General features: G+C 45.7%; 1 protein-coding gene across 16 annotated transcripts in view; it reads right to left on the reverse strand.

Annotated features, from left to right (window-relative positions):
• The window catches only part of ANKS1B (ankyrin repeat and sterile alpha motif domain containing 1B), a 1,250,258-nt gene that overhangs the window by 27,287 nt on the left and 1,208,503 nt on the right, over nucleotides 1-14,468 (reverse strand). For all 16 annotated transcript variants that reach the window (XM_056114313.1, XM_056114308.1, XM_056114302.1 and 13 more), the window contains 2 exons: nucleotides 7,572-7,583; nucleotides 6,570-6,656 (listed from right to left, as the gene is read on the reverse strand). In XM_056114313.1, the coding sequence (XP_055970288.1) occupies nucleotides 6,570-6,656; nucleotides 7,572-7,583 (99 nt within the window). The remainder of the gene's footprint in view (nucleotides 1-6,569; nucleotides 6,657-7,571; nucleotides 7,584-14,468) is intronic.

Genomic DNA, 14,468 nt, shown 5'->3' on the forward strand with positions numbered 1-14,468 from the left:
ATTTTTTGGGGGGGTATTGGTTGTTTGGGGCCATACCTTGCAGTACTTAGGGCTAACTCCTCACTCTGCACTCAGGGATTGTGGGGTGATCTTATGTGTCTGCAGGGATCAAACTTGGGCTGACTGTGTGCAAGGCTATGCTCTAACACCTGTACTACCTCACAGGCCCCCACTCAGTGATTTTTATAGCACAGAACACCCTACATCTTGCCAAATCACAGGATGCAGCACTGTTGCTCGTCAGTGAAGTGTGTCAGCATCGTGGCCATGGGCACAATGGCCAAACAGAAGATCTCTTTGGTGATCTCTCTCGATGGCGCACTGCAGGGATGGGCCTGGCTCCTGCAGCTCTTCTGTGGAGCACCTACCCTCCAGCAGAGTGATGCTCTTAGGAGTTGGGGGCTTTGGGAAATGACAAGGTGGGGAAGATAGGATTCTCATGAACAGGGTGGATGAGTGCTCGACAGGAAGAGGAAAGATAGGTAGCTGTGCTCTGGGCCCTGTGAGGGCACAGGGAGAGATGGGGGTCAGTCTCCCACCACATTTGTGTCTGCAGCTGTTTTATTAGGGGCTTGCCATCCACCAGAATTGTGAGGAAGGTCTGTTCACTGGGGAAACCACCCAGTCTATGGCAATTTGTGACAGTAGCCCCAAAGCGTGAGCTACGTGTGAGCTATTTCCCTGGCCCTCCACAGCCAAAACTATTATTTCTCTCTTCTCACTGTCTTAGTGCAGGAGAAGCAGGCTAACAAAAATATTCCCTATTTGGTTAAGAATAATTGCTGTTGGGGCTTGACAGATAGTACAGTGGAGTAGGCGTTTGCATTGCATGTGACTGACCCAGGTTTGATCCCCGGCACTACATATGGTCCCTTGTGCTCTACAGGATTTATCCCTGTGTGCAGAGCCAAGAAGAAGCTCTGAGCACTACTAGGTATGGCTCCAAAATGAAACAAAATAAATTATGATTAAATATAGTAACTGAGGGCGAGAGAGAGAGAGAGAGAGAGAGAGAGAGAGAGAGAGAGAGAGAGAGTGTATAGGGGGTAAGGTGCGTGCTGAAAGGCCTCCGTTCAATCCTTGGCACTACCTGGTTCCCTGAGCATTATAGGTGTGGCCCCAGCCAAAGACTGAGGGTGACTTGGGGGTACCTCCAGCATCATACTCAAGGCACTTCTGGTTTAGGGGTCTCTGAGCCTCCTGAACACTGCCTGGGAGATCCCCCCCCCAACTTGGAATAAAATAATCATCCTACCTGGAAGTTAAAAATATGCTTTTAAATGAAATTGGCTTTTATTTTGAGAGGGTCCACACACGGTGGTGCTCAGAGCCTACTCCTGGGGCTGCACTCAGGGGTTGCTCCTGGTGGTGGGCGTCAGCTTTATGCATAGCAGGTGCCTTACCTGCTGTCTTGTCTCTCGGGCCCACAATTCCTACTGATATCAGAGGTGTCATGAACAGAACTTCTTGCAGTGCCTCAGGATGGGTGTGGGGGGAATGTGGGATCTCAGTGCCTCGGTACTGAAGCTGCCAGTCAGTCACCATCTAGTCCCGGAGCACGACACTTGGGTCAGGGAGCCCAAGCCCAGGGTAGTCAGATGAGCCCGGGGTCTGACAGGAAGTGACTAGGAAGGTCAGGGTGGACCTCACTGAAAAGGGTCTCCCTCTATGTCTCAGGAGCTCCAAGGAGGCTCAAACTTCTATTTTTTGAGACTCAGCTGTTTTTTCCTCCCCCCCACCTCCCCGCCTTTGTTGATTTTGGTTTTTGGGCCACACCAGGGGTTCCTTCTGACTCTGCACTCAGAAATCACTCCTGGTAGTGCTCAGAGGACCATATGGAATTGAACCCGGGTCTGCCGGATAAGGCAGGAGCCTGACCCACGGTACTATTGAGACCCGAGCTTTTAAAAAGACTCATGAGGAGGATTAGGGAGGATGAACTCAGCCTGCCTCTTCAGGATAAAGAGTTTGGCTGCTCAGGACCCTTCCAGGGGGTGATGTGGTTGTTCCTGGGGCAGAGAGAGGGCTGAAGAGGTGTGTGGCAGGCAGGTGTAGGAGAGAAGCAGGTGTAGGAGGGTGTGGGGCTGCCAGCTAATAGAAATGCTCTAATTGGGAGCAAGATAATGATGTGGGGGATCTGAGGCTGAGCTTTTCCCTCTCCCCAGACCCTGGGGGATGGTATCTCCTCAAGTCAACACTTTTTTTTTAACTGAGTGAGAGTTCAGGGCCCCTCCAAGGGGCTCTCCAGAGGTAGCAGCCTTGCCCAAGGCTCGCTGGAACTGCCCACATTGCAGGCAGAGGGCTGAGGAGAACAGTGCGCATGCTTAATGAGCTCATAATTAGACTCAGAGTCTCTTAGACAGAGAAGGTGCGATAAAAACAATGGGCATTTGTTGAGTCAAGTGTTGCAAACTTTTCTTGTGCCTGAAAAATGGCATAAGCTTTGTTCGAAGTTGACATTCAAAATCTAACCAAAACAACATAAACCAAAGCCAACAATGTGTTCTCGATTTAGCTGCAAGGGAAGATAGGCTGGGAAAGGGAGTGGAGGGCAGTCGAGGCAGAAAGGCAAAGGGAGCTAAAGAAGATTGACATGCAATATGTTTTTCTGCAATATTTCTTTTCTTTGTCTATGGGCATATGCTGGGGATGGAACCCAGGGTCTCACACATCTAAAGGTGTGCATTCTACCCACGAGTCACTTTCTCAACCCTATCTGCAATATTTCATTGGCAAGTATAGTCCAAGTTCCATTTTTTTTTTTTTTTTGCTTTTTGGGTCATACCTGTGATGCACAGGAGTTAGTCCTGGCTCTGCACACAGGAATTACCCCTGGTGGTGCTCAGGGGACCATATGGGATTCTGGGAATCGAACCCAGGTTGACTGCGTGCAAGGCAAATGCCCTACCCACTGTGCTATTGCTCCAGCCCCTCCAAGTTCCATTTTTAATTAGATTGTTTTCAGCTTCTTCCTTCTGAAATCAGGACTCTTGGTTCACTGTGTTTCCAAAGCTGAGAGATAATAAATTTATGAGTTTATAACGAGGCACCTAACTCTTTCCCCATGAACCCAGCCAAAGGCAGTTATTCACTGAAATAAAAGGCAAGAGCTACTTTCTTTGCTGGAGGGTTCATCCTTCACATAGTCCAACGGGAGCTAATGGGAATGGAAGGGTAATGAGCATATAATTATCCATTGCACTTCTCAAACTAATTGGTGGACGGTAGCTGAGGAGTAATAGAAAAAGTGTCAGTTTGGGGAGCGGGGAAGTCAAGTTTTAGTCCTTTTCTCCATGGCCAGTTGGCTGTGTGATGGAGGGACAAACACAGGCAAGAAGGAGCTGAGCTGTGGTCTCTCTACCTGCTGGGAGTGTCTGCTACTGATGAAAGTGAATGGACCCATCTCTGTCCATCACCAGGTACAGTGAGGCAAGGTCTAGGGATCTTTGCTCAAGCAGAAGGTGAAACCAGGTCATCAATATAGATATTCAAGAGTGACATTTGGGAGTGCCTTCCTGTGGGCTTAGTGACTTGGGTGCCGCAAACTGTGCCATCTTCAGCCATGCCTGCACCTCCCTGGTTCTTTCCATCAAACAAAATGGTCTGCCACTAGGACACTTCCCAGGGGAGAAATCTCCTACAAACAGGAAGATCCTGGATTTTATTCGTCTCTTATTTCCCTGCTGTGGGCTTTAATTAGAGGTTGGAATTTGCCCCAGAGCAAAGTAATGCACAAAAAATACCAGGGCAGATGCTTCTAGAATCTAATGTCTGAGCACAGTTCCTTTGATATCACACCTTGGGGAAGACCTTTCCCCTATGGTATGGCCAGGCCTTTTGAAACCAGTCCTTGGGCATTACTCATCCTTCTGCAGTCCAGCTATACCAGGGAAGCATGGCCCTTTTGTTTTCTTTTGTGCTTCTAACACCTTCTGTCCTTTAGGGCATCTTTAGGGCAGCGACTAGGCTGTGGCCCCGGGATGAGCACTCTTTCACCTTTCTCCTCTGACAGATTGGGGTAGGTCAACTGTATTCAGAATGCTGGGCTGTGGACTCTGTTTAGCACACTGAAGTCAACATCCCAATTCTGGAACAAGCTGGGACAGGCTGTCTCAGAGCTGCATGCAGAGAGGTTGGCTGTACCCACCACTGACACAGCACCTGCCTTCCCTTTCAGACAGTAGTAAAATGATGCTGGGGAAGAAAACTATGTAGTTGCTGTAAGAACTTGAAAGATATACTAGTCTTCTTTATGGAGTGTCTTGACCAAGACAGGATTCTCTCTAGCATGTCTTTGGGGGCTTCTAGAGCCAAAGAAGAGTTCTCAGCAAGCAGACATGTTTTGGTAGTTCATCTATTTATTTCTGGCTGAAGCAGAACTGTCTCTTAAGGGATGTCAGTAGCCTTTGATGTGTCTGTAAGTGATGTGCAACAAAGCCAACAGTGCTCTCTCACTCCTCTGATTGCGGGAGCTGTGGGTACAGGGCTGTGACTAATACAGATGCTTCTAACCATGCTTCTAGTTTTATGGAACAACAGCCTAACACTAGGGACTTTTCCAAAAAAATACCACTTGTTTAGAGATCGTCAGAATCCGAGCCTGCTTAAGGTTAATTTAAGAGGGTGTCAGACTCACAGACTGAATATATAACTATTCATGGTTTTCAAATGCAAATGGAGGTAGAGACAGTTGCTGCAGGTTAGGGAAAAATACAAATACTGGTCCCTTTCTTGTAATTTAGATACAGTCATAGCCATGGGATCTTCAAGTTTCATGAAGGTTTAGGAACATTTTATTTTAAGTTTTGTTTGCGTGTTTCTGGGCCACATCCGGAAGCTTATGGTTTAGCCTTGGCTCCAAGCTCAGGAATTACTTCTGACAGAGTTTGGGCAACCTGGTTGGTGAGTGCAAGGCAAGTGCTCTACCCACTGCCACTGTACTATTACTCTAGCTTTACCGTTTGGGAACATTATTTTTTGCGATGGGGCATTTTTTAAAACCAACAACTATAATTTAATACAGTAAATTGATGCACCAGTAATTAAATTGACTTCCAAGAAATAAATAAAACAAATCAATTGGGATTTTTTTTTCAGGTCACGGTTGTCATATGATAAAAACAACTGTCAACAACCTCGTGAAGAGTCCCAAGCATCATGCCTTGGGAGGCGCGTGACCGAATGTGCTTTGGACAAGGTCAGCCAGTGGGATCAGGCCGAGTCAGAAGCTGCTTGGGTTTCAGACCTGTTTCAAACACTGGGAAGTGAATTTTCTAAGTAGATATGGGAAGCCGGGGCAGACGCAAACACGGCTGTTACAGAAAACGAATGAGGAAAATGTCAAATGGATTGACTTAAGATGCTCAATTTGATTACAGACACCCACGAATCACTGGCCGTGGGATGACCCCAAGCATTTGAATCTAGCTGTCTCTTCCTTTCTCTAGAGTGGAGTGGGTCCAGATGGGAGGTCTAGGGGCTAGGCAAGAGAATAAAGTGTCCACCAAAGGGTGAGGGTTGGGGGTGCAGCTTCTTCCTCCCTTTGCAGACTTCATCAGTTGGAAGGATGTAGGAGTAAAGCACATGAACCCTTGGGAGCTGTTGTGAGGAGGAACCAGTCTTTCTGAGTTTCTGGAGAGAGTGGTTCCTCCCAAGCATTATTGTTTAGCACCCCCACACTGTCATCTTCCCTACAATAGAACCCCTGGAATACTTTTTTAAATCAAATGCAGCCTTGCTGCTCCCCGCTGGCCCCAGAGCACTCATGACATTCCAAGTCAGTCATGGGCTCAGCTTGTCTGTTGGTCCTTGGGTTTGTTTTTTTGTTTGTTGTGTGTTTAGGTCATACTGGTGATGCTCAGGGGTTACTCCTGGCTATGCACTCAGGAATCACTCCTGGCAGTGCTTGGAGGACCAGATGGGATGCTGGATGGAACCTGGGTCAGCTGTGTGCAAGGCAAACACACCCTACCTGCTGTACTATTGCTCTAGCCCCTCTCATGTTCTCTTAAGAAAACCAAGACAATTCCTTCACTGCACTTTGAGAATGAAATGCCATTATAAAATAAGAAAGTCACCGAATCTTTTCCTTAGATTTTCACTACAGACACAGACATTGGGAGGGCAAGAGAAAGGCCAAGTCACATTTCTTCTGATAGAGGATTGGTGTTCAAGCTAGAATTTTCCCCTATACAATGAAACCCATACTTTCAACTCCGTGTTTTAATGTTCTCTAGATCAGTGGGTTTCAGCTGATGTGGTACAGGTGTTTAAAGGTTGATATTCATCACTCTAGATTAAAGGGACGTGCTGGACCATGCCACATTTTAGGGAAAGTACCACAGTGAAGTAGAAGCAAAATCGTATATGAGCTGTGGGTCAATACTCTTAAGTGTGTTACTCTGTGTGCTTGTGTGTGCATGCATATCTCTAGGTGTATCTTGGAAGCGTGAAGTGGGGGAGTGTGTGGAGAATGATTATAGTGGGGGTATGCTGGACATGAGGAGGAGCAAAGAACTTTAGATCACTACAAAGAATTATCTACAATAAAGAGAGGACATGGGACCCACCTTATTTGTTGCGTCAATGAATTTGACTCCTTTATAAGAGACTGAAAGAATAATAGTAGGGACCTTCTTCATCTGCTCTGTAGACTTCTGAAATTAAAATTAGAAAGCTGTTAGAGCAGTGTGTGTGTTGCATGGCAACTGAAGCACAGAATTTTTCCTCTTGAAAGATAAAAATGAGCTCAAGTTATAAACAACACACATACACTATCAAACACATGGATTTAAATGCATAGCTCTCTTAGGCTTAGCAGTGGTTTGGGCTCATAAAGTATCTGTCTTGCACTTGAGGATCTAAAGAGAGCTGCATCTGGGTGAAGTAGTCCTCTTCCCTGACACCCAAGGGAAAAATGAACTGCATTGGCTCCTACTGCAATTTCAAGCGGCCATTCCTCTGCCTTGCCTCACACCAGATTTAACGCCAATGCGGAGTTCAGCAAGAACCAAATACAAGCCACGACCCTCTCCCCGCCCCCCTCCCCACCCCGGCCCCACATACACCTTTTCTCCTAACCGCCCCTTCACTTCAAGGCCCAAGGTATGTCTGAATGAATATTTCCAATAGGGATTTAAAATTCAACATTGTGAATTTTTCTCAACCCACCCACATTTGCAAAAGCTGATAGTATATTTACAATGGAATCACTTGTAACCACCTCGGATTTTTCCTGCTCTATAACAATTAAGCCCTCCGGGAGAAGTCTGTACTGGGAGCCACAGCAAAACAGGATGGTCCAGGTAACCTACTTTATCAGTGAGAGCTGCTGTATTCCCTGAGGCTCAGTTCTTAGGATAGATGCTCACACTGGCTTAATGTGCTTAGAGGCTGCAGCTTGCACAGGTTTATGCATCTGCAAAAAGTTTCTCCCTCATTTTGGATGTGCCTTTTCTGCTTAGTTTTAGCATTCATCACTCATCTCCCCCCCACCCCCCAACCAATATCTTCTCTTCATTTCTGGCTATGAAGAGGCCTAATAATTCCATTAAACATCAAGAAGAACCCACCTGACAGTTAGCCTGATGGATTTCCAGAGAAGACAGGCAGGAGCATAACAGGAGAGAAAACATGCAACAAAGTAAGAAGAGACCTTTTCAGATAATTCATCTACAGCATCTGTTCATTAGCAAGCGCAAGGGAATAGGCTTTATAGCCATAGGTAGCCAAAGGGAAACTACTATTTGAGAAATTGCCACTGGCTTTAACAGAGCTCATCTCTTCTGTTTTGTCTTCCTGGTTCCTGCACCGGTCTCATGACTGCCACAAGAGAACCTTCTGCCTTGAGCCTTCTACAATGAGCTGCTTATTAAATGAATCAGGAAAAAAATGATGATCTTTTTTGGGCCTGGAATGTGGCTTAAGGGGTAGATCCTGACAAGTGTGATGCACTGGGTTTGATCCTCATCTCCACAAGCCCTCCCCCCGCCCCCTGCCGCCCCCAGCACCACTGGATGGAGCTGAACCCCAAACACCGTTAATCAAAACAAAACAAAAAAATAGAAACTGTGTTTGATTTCCTCATTTTTATAATCCAACATTCTATTGTTGCTGTATTTGGAGGTCTCCCCAGAGACGCAGGGCACCATCAGGGGTAGAAACCTAAGAATGAACCAGGGTTCTGTGTACGCTAGGCTTGTGCTCCAGTTCTTTGAGCTATCTCCTCCCCCTCCCCCTCAATGTTTGCCTTTTATGCCTTGAAATGTGATCAGAATTAAAGAAAGCTTTTTAATTAGAGAGTATGAATGAAACCCATTGAACTCAGTAATGATAATTATTTTGCATCTTTCACTTAGCCACGGAAAAGGTATTTCACATTTTCCTGATTGTTTTGACACAACATCTTTTTGATAGTTCACACTACCTGCTTAAGAGATCAAGCACGTGGATTACTAAAGTATCACATTTCACATTTATTAAATGTCTCACACAGAATAGAAAAGAGCAACCCTCTTAACTCATTTTCAAATGATCCGAACTTCGAGTTTCCTTGTGTGATGGCCAAAAGAGATGTTTGGAAACTGGAATGTAAGTTTAGGTATCTTTAACCTTTTAATGCTCTGTCCAACTAAAACATAAAAATGTGTCAGGTTAATCAAAGGCAAGGGCCAGAAGAAAATACATGCGGTGTGATGATTTCAAAACAAAGCTGTAGACCAAATTCTACAGAGAGACTGTGGCAGGTACAGGTATTAGTTTGATGCGCTAAGTGTGTGTGCTTACAAGGGACTCTTTGTAAAAGATAACGATGGATTTTGGGGCTGGGGCAATAATACAGCAGGTAGAGTGCTTGCCTTGCATGCAGTAGACTCAGGCTTGATGCCTGGCACCCTACATGGTCTCTGGAACCCTGCCAGGAGTGATTCCTGAGTGCAGAGCCAGGAGTAAGCCTTGAGCACAACAGGGTGTGGCCAAAAATAAAATTAAATAAAAATTCACAGTGAATTTCAACAACTCATTTTGCTCTTCCTGAACAGGTTCATCTATAACATGAAACAGGATATGGTAAACAATAAATGAAAAGAGCAATGTCTTATTTAGTATTAAGAATAGCCCCTGCCAAAAAAGGGGGAAATTTCATTCGTCATTCACTCAACAATGAGCTGATTTTATTAGGGAGTCCACTGGGGTCTCTGGAAATACTCCAAGCTTACTTCAGGATCAAACAAAACGACACACTGGATGCATCCAAGCTGCTAAAGGTGGGCGCCTGACAAGACATGTTCAGAAGGATTCTGAGCCCATATTTGGGCTCTGTTGGAAAGAGGGCTGGCCATGATGTCTGCCACGAGAGTGGATGAGACCGCACATGAGCCACGCCTGGCCTCAAAGAACAAGTCTGGAACGCATGTTTATAGGTGCAACCCATATGACAGAGAGCTTCCAGAGGCCCAGAAGAGTATAACAGAATAGGAGAAAAAGTCTTCATTCAACAAACACTGACAGCTGGCTACTGGGAACTGAGCTGATTCTTAGAAGATGGTGAAAATTTTTTGGGGTTGTGTAAGAGGTATTAAAGCTGCAAACCAACACACACATACAAACACACACACACACACACACATACACACACAATGAGAAATATGGTGGATCTGGGTAGTTGACTGATGACATTGGCAAAAAGGTCTGGAATCATGCTTTCTCTATCAGACTAGGAGGCACAGGAGTTTTGCAGGTAGGGATTGCCACAGTCATATCTATGTGGCAGGAAGGTAATTCTGGGTGGATGGTTGGACTGGGTCAGCTACAGGCTGGATGCAGGGAGGCCGGAAGTTGCTGTGGACTTTCAAACACAGCACTCAGCAACTGAGTTGAAGTTAGAGGGGTTTGAGAACAGAAGCAGGAGACACAATTCCAAAGATGCAGAATCAGGAGATGGGGAGCCGGAGGATGACCTTGGCAGAGAGGCCTTGAAGTGAGTGGAGCCACACAGAAGGGGAATGTGGTTTTTGCATAAGCATCAGACAATCCCTTTTGGGGGCTGCCTGCTTTGATCATCGGGTGGAGATGTCCAGCAGAAAACCAGAAATGAATATCCAGTGGGGAAATCCTCCCACACAAAGTGGGCGTCTGGGGAGATGGGACAGACCACGTAACTCAAGGGAATGGGTAGGGGGAGGGTGAAGCCCCCAACTCAGAGGAAGGTTGCTGTTTAAAGGGCATGTCCAAGGGCAGAGCGGGGTGGTGGGGGGCGGAATCTGAGCTAGAGGATAAAGAAGCCCCAGAGCTGCATCAGGGAGGACAAAAAGAAGATCCCTGGGAGCAGGCAGAGGCATGGCTGACCCTACAGCACCGGGCTCCTTGCTGCTGTCCTCACTTCAGCCCCAGAGTGAGTGTGTCCTGGCCTGCCTGAGGCCGTGGGGATTAAAAAGATCTAAAAGTCTGAGCCAGAAAGAACCAGGAAGCGAACTTAGATGATAGAGCACAGACCTACCATGAGCAAGGCCCTGCCTTCGATCTCTGGCTCCACCTGTGTCTCTACATCTGTCCAACCACTGTTGGTGTGGTCCATGTATAACAGAAAGTCCACACTCAGCACTGTGGCTGGCACGCAGAGGAGTGGCTACTTCTATCGGGTTTCCTTGGGTGAAACCCATGGCTTTGGCCAATGGAGCAGTCTGTGGTGAAATGAACTCTGAGGACTTTAGGAGAGCAAGGGCACAGGAAGAGAAGGACATGTGAGTGTCTCATCAGAGGCTGGACTATGGGCAGGCAGCTCAGCGCATGCTCTCGGGCTGAAGTGAATCTAGGAGTGGGGACTATATGCTCAACCAAGTCAAACAAAGTTGCAGAGATGAAGACTGGCCTTTTCTCTCTGCTCACAGATAGGTGCTGGGGTGTCAGTGACGAAGGCTGTGTCCAGTGTCCTCGCCTCTTTATAAGACAAGAGTGAAGAAGCCATGAATTCTCATCTGGAGCCTCAACTGAATTTCCTGCCCTATCCGAGTCCCATGACAAGAATATGATGGACGCTGGCAGCTCTGGAGTGCCAGGCACTGCTGGGTGGGTGGAGGTTGGAGGGTCTTTACTGCCTTCTTGTCTTGGGGGTATTTTCTGGTGGCATACTTTGACAGAGTTTATAAAGAGGTCCTTGCACAAATGCTAAATCACAACAAACTGTCCTCCCCGTTGTTCATCAATTTGTTCCAGCGGGCCCAGTAACGGCTCCATTTTTGAGACTTCTTGTTACTATGTTTGGCATATTGAATATATCGCAGGTGAGATACTCTCAGTAGCTTGCCAGGCTCTCCGAGAGGGGCGGAGGAATTGAACTTGGCTCAGGGTTCTAAACTAGTTTAGCCATTGCTTACTTTTCAAAAAGGAAAAAAACAAAAACAAAAACCAATTACACCCCACTAGAAATCTACCTTCTTCAAGTAACTAGAAAGCCTTTCCCAACTGTCTCTAAGCCCGTATCACCCACCTCCCCACTGGTCCAATGCCCGCAGAGGGTGCATTTTCCACTTTTGGAAATATAGCTCTAAAGAAAAAAGTGAAACATAATGAATCTTCAGGAAAACAAATGAAGGAGGCAGGAAGTCCACTAAGTGCCCAGGTCATTTCAATCTATGAAATTTACATCTCAGTAATGTGCACGCTTGGATGCACTTACCACTCCCACATCCTTGCCTGTGCCACCAGCAGCACATTCTTCTTCCCAGAAACCAGGGACCTGGTCTCCATTTCCCTCCAGTGACCAAACCTGTGCCTCAGGCATCATCGTACCTACAGCCATCAGCAAGCTTTGCTGGAGTTCTGGAGCATTAGTGCTCCCATAGTTGCTTGTTCAAAATTCAAGTCTTATCAGACCCTTGATCTAGGGTCATAACACTGAGATTCCAGTGCAGAAGGAGTAGAGGGGAGGAAGAGAGGGGTGGATTAGAAGTGACTGAAGACAGTGGTGGAGAATCTTGGGCACTTTGGTGGTGGTGAAGCTGCAACAACTTTGTACATCAAAAGGTCTAAATATTGTGTTGGAGAGAAAGTACAAGAGGAAAGGCACTTGCCTGCATGTGGTCAACAGTAGTTTAATACCTCCAAGTACCTCCTGTAGTAGTCCCTATTACCTGTTCCAACACCACTGGGTGTGGTTCAACACCCATTCCCCCTTAAAAACAACCCATAGGGGTTTAGACTATTGTAACCATGTTACCTATGTACATCTATGTATGCATGCATATATACCTATATTTTATATGTATTATACATACATATATAGTATATATGCACATATATACATGTATACATATATATATATATACATGTATATATGGTTTTAAAAGGATAAAAACAAAGTCTTATATTTTTACATAAGCAATTCTCATCTTTAGGACTATTCCCCCAGTAAAATGGTCAGGGCAAATCCTATAGTCTCTCTCTCTCTCTCTCTCTCTCTCTCTCTCTCTCTCTCTCTCTCTCTCTCCTGTGTCACCTTTAAGGAATCTCGGAGGTTCCCCAAATTCTCTCCCTTTCAGCTCGTTTTATAGGAAAGACTAACATGTAAGTGAAACCTCTGAGCAGCCCTGAGTGATGCTCAAAGTGAACTGCACCCTAGCAGCTGACAGCATTAAAGTCATAGGATTTCTGCTCTGTTTCCCTTTTCATTCTTTTATATTCTAAGAAAAACAATACTCAGTGATGCGGTGATACTGCATTTCTAAAACCTAAGATGAAATGCAACGGTTGAATTCAAAGTCAGCTTCCCATTTTTCACGTGGTTGATATGTTCTGTCAGCACCTACACAGAATAAGGGTCTCATTTTCCTATCTGGAGATAGTCCCTAAAATATAGATCTTTATAAATAAGGTGAGTGGATACTATTAGACAGCCCCCCTTCAAGAAGAAAAAGAGGACATTTGTGTCACCAAGAAAGGATATAACCATCCTTTTTGTCTTTTCCTTTTTCATTAGAAATTAGGAACTACTTGGTATCTTTGTATCAAATCAAATTGCCACAGGCACTCTCACTTTCACTTAAAAGCAGATCCTGAAAACAGTTCCTCAATTTCTAATGGAAAATAAACAGTATGAGACGCCTTTTCAGATTGCAGTTATTTTCTGATTTCAGAGCACGATTTTCCAAGAGTGTATTAGAGCAAAAGATATATAATGGGGAGCACTTTAGCCCGGAGCTCAAATGTTGGGTTGGCATCTTGATTGGGGTTCAGGATCTAAACCTGAATCATGTGTGTTCTCTAATCAGCAGAGGGGGGGGACAGAGGAAGGCCATGCACATACCATGGGAAGCACACTGCTCACCCTTCATTCTTCTGCTAACTCTTCACCTCCAGACTGGGAAGAGATTTCCAGTGTCTGCTGCCATCCGACTGAGAGTATATTTTCAACCTACACAGGGCTACCCTGAGAATGCTTTCTAGTTAAATAGTCACTGTTGAGTCATAACGATTAATTTTGCCATAAGATATTTTCCTTAGTCTTAAAGCTTAATTATTATATTCGGTTTCAGTGAGTAAATTAAAATAGGATCAAACAATTAGGTTTGATAGCCCTCAGTGACTTCAAATGCTTTTTTAAAAATACACAAAACAAGCATTATTGTGGTGATGTTGTATCCAGTGAAGCTGATGATAAGAGATTTAAAAAAAAACTAGATGAGGAGTTAGCTGCTAGAAATGAACATTTTTTGCAGGGAGATGACGGAAGGCGGGAGAGGCGTGTGCCCAGTTGGTATTTAGAAGACCCAGGACCTCCTCCTAATGACTCTTGGCCAACTGATTCAGGGTTCAATAAGAGGGTTCAAGGTTGTGATTCTTCTCACACCCTGTGATGCCAGGGATTACCAGGCCAACTTAGCCAACCTCCCGGGAAGGCCTCCAGAACGACACCCAGAGATTCTTGGGAGACTATGGTGCTGGGCAATCCAAGTGGGGTCAGCCACAAGTAGTGTATGCATCCTGACCCCTGTACAATTGTTTCAGCCCCCAGAAATGAACTCTTATCTACTGGAACTCAGATCCATCATTGTCTTCTGGGGGAAGCCTTGACTAGACACCCCCTTCTCTCTCCCCAGACTTCTTCCCCTTTGCTCCCCTGTTCACTTGCCCCATAAAACCGAACTTCTGTGTCCACTGCTCTGGGCTAAAGCTGTGTGTAGCCTGGCCTGTGTATCGTGTGGGAAGTTCTTTGCTACAAAGAACAGCAAGCGTTCCAGGACAGAGGCCATGGGGAAGCTGGAGGAGAGCTGGGACTGGAATCTAAGCTTTTAAGATCTTTCCAGCCTTTCCAGCCTTGTAAGGAGAAAGGTATTGCGTGTTTGCATTTTGTTTTCCCCATTTGCAAATAACTGGCTCCAAGAGCAAGCCCTCAGAGAAGAAGGAGAGATTTCTAGGGAAGGCAGCCTGATGAGCAGGGGCAGCTGGGAGTTTCTCTTCCTTTCTGAAAATAG

This window comes from Sorex fumeus, unplaced genomic scaffold (genome assembly GCF_029834395.1).
Source record: "Sorex fumeus unplaced genomic scaffold, SorFum_2.1 ptg000003l, whole genome shotgun sequence".
Taxonomy (NCBI): Eukaryota; Metazoa; Chordata; class Mammalia; order Eulipotyphla; family Soricidae; genus Sorex; species Sorex fumeus.